The sequence below is a fragment of the Buceros rhinoceros genome, unplaced genomic scaffold (assembly GCF_000710305.1).
Source record: "Buceros rhinoceros silvestris isolate BGI_N320 unplaced genomic scaffold, ASM71030v1 scaffold8301, whole genome shotgun sequence".
NCBI classification, from domain to species: Eukaryota; Metazoa; Chordata; class Aves; order Bucerotiformes; family Bucerotidae; genus Buceros; species Buceros rhinoceros.
In genome coordinates, this window is record NW_010393634.1 from 38,471 (window position 1) to 44,164 (window position 5,694).

Here is a 5,694-nt window from a genome sequence, read left to right on the forward strand (position 1 = left end):
GCCATATGTTAATGATTCATAACTGCGTTAAAAATGTGCTTACAATTGCTCCAGATGCAACACACAGAGTGCAGCAACCCCAACCAGTCTGGAGTGGACAAAGAACCTTTGACTGTTGCAGTCGTCTCCACTCCTCTGCTCCCACTCAACAAGTCAGCAGCAGGGGCGGAGCTTCTAGTGTTTTGTATACACTTATTTTCCATTCAGACCTCTTCTGTGGTCCAGAGCATTTCCTTTTCTGGCCTATGTTTATTTTCCTCCCTGCCTTTTCTTATAATAGTTAGCAGAGGCAACATTCATCCAGTTACTATGAAAAGTCTATTATCTGTTCTCTTCCCCTCTGTGCAAAGGGGCATTTTAGCCTAACACTTCCCGCATGTAGCCAGAAGCCACTGAAGTCCTAAGAAAAACAACTTTTTTTAAACACTGACTATAATGTAATTATTCTTTCACAATTGCGCAGTGTTAAAGGCCAGTTCCTGTTCTACTTAGAGGCAATCTGGTAACTAGGAACAAGAACATTTTCTGTATTAGTTAAAAAGGCTCAAGATAACCTGTAAGTAACTTTTAACGTCCTTGGTACGTTTTGTTTCATGCGATCTTCCATCTTCTGAATCAGGACAGCTGCATCTGCAGGCTGAGTACAACCACAGGGAACAGCAGCAGCTCGGGAGCCAAGCTCTCCAGGAGCCCAAAACGTGCATCTCTCTGGAAAGGGCTCACAGGCAGCCACGCGCCTGCTGGAGGTGCAGCAAACAGGTACAGTACACCTGGAGTCAGCAAGCTTATCAGGGGGACATTTGTCTGCGCCAGCTTTCTGGTCAAGCCATGACTTGAAGCTCAGTGTCAGAGAAAAGCAGCGATCTTTCTTTTACAATGCTTTCACAGTTGAGGACAGGTCAAGATTCAAGAAAATTGTGACCACTCAGGGATCTAATGCTCTGAAATTACACTAAGAAACAAACCTGGAAGAGTGAAAGATTGCACGTCAAGTTTCCAAATGGCGTTTTCCTAGGTGCCCTGTTAAAGGCAGCGGTGAACGTCACCAGCCTAGCAAGGTCACTGGAAAGCAACGTCAGCCAAAGTTCCTGAAAGTGAAGTGTATAGTCACTGATCAACTTGCAAATGTAAATGGGTGAGAGAGGAGGAATATTGGCCTGGATGTAAGCTATGTGTGGAAAGGCAGCCATTAATCACCAGGACCGAGCAGAAGGGAGCAGCAACAGGAAAAAATCCTAGCGGGGGATGGGGTGCATCACACATCAAGTGATCTCATGAGAGCTTCGTTCAAGGCAATCGGAGGATTGCAGCTGATTCTGCAGTGAGACAGGTAGCACAACAATGCCATGTTGTTCTTTGTAAACTAATTTATAAGCATGTTCTTTTTTCTTTTCTTTTTTTTTTAAGGGATGGTCTTCTGAGCCCAAGGGATGAACTGTTAACACTAAATGGACAGTCACTTAAAGATCTGCACAAAGAGGCTGAATCTCTCATTAACCCAACAACACGGCTGATGAACATCATGATGGCTAGCAAAGTAAGCATGAAAGTTGTGGTGTGTTGTCCCCCCCCACCCCCCGCCCCCCACAATGGTGGGATGGTTTGACAACATTTACTTGAGAAAGAAGAGGAATTTATGCATGAGACATTAGAAGAATATGGTTTTTCTCTTCCTGACAAAACCCCAGACCTCTTGTGGTCAGACTCTGGTGACGTTCAGCATAGCTTTTTCCCAGATAGAGGCAGGCAGGCTACGGGGAGGCCAAGGGCCTGGGAAATTCTAGCAAGGGCTGTACGACACCTCCTTGCAGAAACACATAGCTTGCCAGTGCTAGTTTTCCATTTGGAAACTGAGCAAAGGCAGATGTGGATTTAAGGGAAGATCCACGAATCGAGAAGCCAGAGAGCACGCCCTGTACTAAAATAGTTTTATGGATCTAGGATCTACGGCTAGGAAACTCCCATAGCAAACGTCACTGGAGTCTGCTACAGATGGAGGGGCGCAGAAGTCAGCATTAACAGGTCAGCAATCTCAGATTATCACCAAAACTTTCTGGGGAAGACCCTTTGGATCTTTCTTTCACAGAGTCCATTTCACTGGATTAGACACAATTCATGTCAGGCTTCTTGATCTCTCATCCCCACCCCAAACTTGATGGCGCCAAGGCTTTTCAACTTGCAAATTCTGGAGGAAAATAGAGGATGAATGGACAGAGTCAGTCCTCTCCCACACATTACCACTTTGAAGACAATAGAGCTCAGCCAGAGATTTGTTACAGGGTCTAGGTGTTGATATTCAAGGGGAAAAAAAGCACGTTCTGCTTGTTATTGCAATAGGATCGCACAGAAAGCTCTGCTGTAATCCTAGACTGGGAAAACACCCCTGACTGGAGCTGCTGTCAGGTCTAAGTAGAGCGTGCCTCTTCCTAGTACAGCAGTGAACTGTCTCACCCGGATGTCTTCTGACAAGATTTGAGTTTATTCTCTCTCCTATAAATGGCTAAATGGCCAGAGATTAATTACTTGTAGCCAGCACTTCCCAAGAGGCATCCAGGTGAACTGTGCATTTAAAGACAAGCCTACACCAAGCTAATTACAGATTATTAGCAAAAGCTTTTCAAGCTAGCTCGAGGGATAACATAAACACTGCAAAATCATTTTCAAAACGCCTCTTTAAAGGTCGTTGCATTCCTTATTCCGAAGAGTTCCCCAGGGGAATGGGACTGGAAAGCCCTGGTACTATTTTCCTGCTTGGCAATGTCTCCACCTGCTGTCGAAGAGGAAAATTATCACTCATTAGTTCTTGGACCTCCAAACAGCACTACTATCATCAGGCTCCTGGAAGAAACAGTTTGTTTGAACTGCCTCCAGACGGATTAGAACATATAGATCCTGCTCTGATGCTGTTCTCGGGGCCACCTTCGCCCCTGCAGAACACGACAGAGAAAAACTGCTCTTTCTTTTTGGAGTTTCACTATATTTCAGTCAGTTCCCATATGCTCTCTATGTTTAGTAATGTTCTTCCTTTAACCAGGATTCCCTCAGGACCAATGGTGTTCCCCACATCACAAGAGAACCATACACATCCGGAAGCTATTCCTAACGTCAACTGTTATTCAAATGTGAATAATCCTTTATTTATTTCCAAATGATTCTAAAAACCTGTATTTAGAAACACGAGTGGTTAATCTACAAGTTTTTAAATGCTAGAATTAGTGGCCATATTTTCAAGAGCAAGTTTTAGAACACACTGAAGCCTAGTTCTTAAGGGTTTTTAAACACCTGGATGCGTTGTGACTAAAAGCCATCACTCTGAAATCAGCAGAAGTCAGACATCCATCCGCCAACTGCGGAGCTGGGCCCGAGAACTTTCCTTTTGAAAGTAATGCCCTTCCAAGGTGATGGAAACTGAGTATCCAAAAGCACCCAGAAGTTATCTGCAGAAATTAGATGAACATGGTTACAGTTTACCGATAGATGAATATACTAGTCTATCTGAACCAACTGGGGGAGTCCAACTAATTTTCTGTCCAGACTCTATTTCTGTCTTATTATTTTGGCAAGTTATAATCGTGCTAATAGCAAAGTTTTGACCTGTATTCTCCTTTATCATCCTATTTATTTTAAATAACTAATTTGCTCCATGTACTTGGATTCAGGCTGAAGATTGTGCAAGTTACATTAGGATAAAATTTAAGTTTAAATCACTTTCAAGAATTTTCTTGCATAGCAAAAGATTTTTTCTGTTTTTAGGAAACACCAACCTGTAAGGAAAGGCCTTTGGAAATACAAAGTTACTTTCTGCACAGTAAAGCTGCATGTCAACGGACTCGCAGTAACTCAGCAAGTAAGTCGCAAAGAAGTGATCTTTTCTCTTGTACTATTCAGGGAGTGCGCAGCACACATTGCGTGACGGTACTGCAGTGTTGAAAGAAAAGGCAGCTGTTCTCCAAATTCAGTCTGGGATCCTCAGCTAAAAATTTTTGATGCTTAAAAGCATCAGCTTTTATATTTACAATATCCTTCAGTCAGGAATTTTGTGCATAAGCTTTCCATTTTTGTTGTTTTTTGTTTTTTTAAGGTGCATGCTAAATAGGACTACATGCTTTTGGTGGGGAATGTTTGCTTTTTGTTTTATGTGCCTACAGTGAGGATTTAAAAGATGACTTCCTTCACAGAGAGATTTACAAGAGCAAAACCATTTCTAAGTGACATTTACCTGATAAAATGAATGTGCAGAAATGTCTAACGCTTAACAACCAACCCACCCCCTCTCTCCAGAGAAAACCATTTCTAAGTGACATTTACCTGATGAAATGCCCAATGCTTAACAACCAACCCACCCCCTCTCTCCAGACCTGGCAGGTGTAGACCCGTACTGGATAGGGGAGATGGACGGCACGGCCCCCCGGAAGGCCATGCCCTTCAGAGACCGGCAGCCCCACACTCTCCACAGCAGCCGCAAATCTCTGTCTCAACAGTTGGACTGCCCCGGGAGGAGAACCCCAGTAAGTGCCACAGGAAATCACCTGAAGACCAGACAAAACTGTCCCCAAGAAGAATCTCTCAAACACCTTGGCAGTCATGTTTCCTGCCAAAACCTACCTTCCTTGCAGCCCCTGCCAGGGAAGTTGGCATACACCCGCTTCCTCCACTTTTTAACCCCATCCTTCCTCTGTGAGGAGTAGGAGAGCAGGAAGGGTTCTGTGCCAACCAAACCCCATTTCTTCAATGGCTTCTCCCTCCCGTTGCCCCACCAGGTTTTTACAGTGTGTGTGAATCCCCCTGTGTGGTTCACACCACTTTGGTAGCCACCCGGCGCCGCCTCAGAGCTCGCTGCTGAAGAGGATGTTCCCAGGCATCTCCCCACCACTGGCCATGGAGATGCTCTGTGCACACGGCTGATAAAACCCCAGGCTGAGCTTTGGGTGCTCTTCAGATGGGTGCCCAGTGATTCACCACACACTAGGAGAGCAGGGGCTGGGAGGGTGGTATTTAAGGTTGAAGGTCCCCAGGCACAAGCGTGGAGTAGGGAGACGGAGGTAAAGCTCCTCACCTCTCGCCCTGTCTGAGCTCACATCCGCTCCCCTCTGTTTTCCTGGCCAGATCCTCACCCTGGGGGTACCACAGCCTGACAAGGGCTTTATCGGGGGTGAGGAGGTGACAAATTGGAGCAAAAATCTCAACCAAACAACACCTGCACAGACAGACAGACCTGCAGGGATTTGCTGGGCTTCCTCCTGCTGGAAGGTCCTGCATGGGCAGATGCTGCCCATTGGCAGAGGCTTTTCGGCAGCATCCCTGGATTGGGTGTTATTAGCCACAATGCACAGAAATACAAAACACACCCCTCACACAGAAGCAAAAGAAATTTGAAAGCTTCTGATTTCAGATTCAGAAAACCACAATGGAATAAGCCATCATCCTGATCCAGCAGAGGTCGGCTTTTTGGAGAGTATGCTTTTGGTATTGCACAGACATTTCCCTCTTAATCATGTTCCTAATCCCATGTTATATAAAAAAAAAAAAATCTTATTTTCACATCAAAATCGAGACTTATTTCCTCACGTATGCAGAAGCTGAATTTTTGGCTAACGTTCCACACGCTTCAACAGCTGTTAGGCTCCCTTTGCTGTGTTAAAAAAAAAGTGTTGAATGCTGTTGGCCTTGTAATGAGTCCAATTAACTCTGGCC

The 5,694-nt window shown here is 44.9% G+C and overlaps 1 protein-coding gene across 1 annotated transcript in view; it reads left to right on the top strand.

Moving 5' to 3' along the window:
* IL16 (interleukin 16) overlaps window positions 1-5,694 on the top strand; it is a 37,336-nt gene that overhangs the window by 14,668 nt on the left and 16,974 nt on the right. Inside the window, exons 3-6 of the mRNA XM_010144921.1 lie at window positions 620-759; window positions 1,408-1,537; window positions 3,754-3,847; window positions 4,366-4,508. Of these exons, the coding sequence (XP_010143223.1) occupies window positions 620-759; window positions 1,408-1,537; window positions 3,754-3,847; window positions 4,366-4,508 (507 nt within the window). The remainder of the gene's footprint in view (window positions 1-619; window positions 760-1,407; window positions 1,538-3,753; window positions 3,848-4,365; window positions 4,509-5,694) is intronic.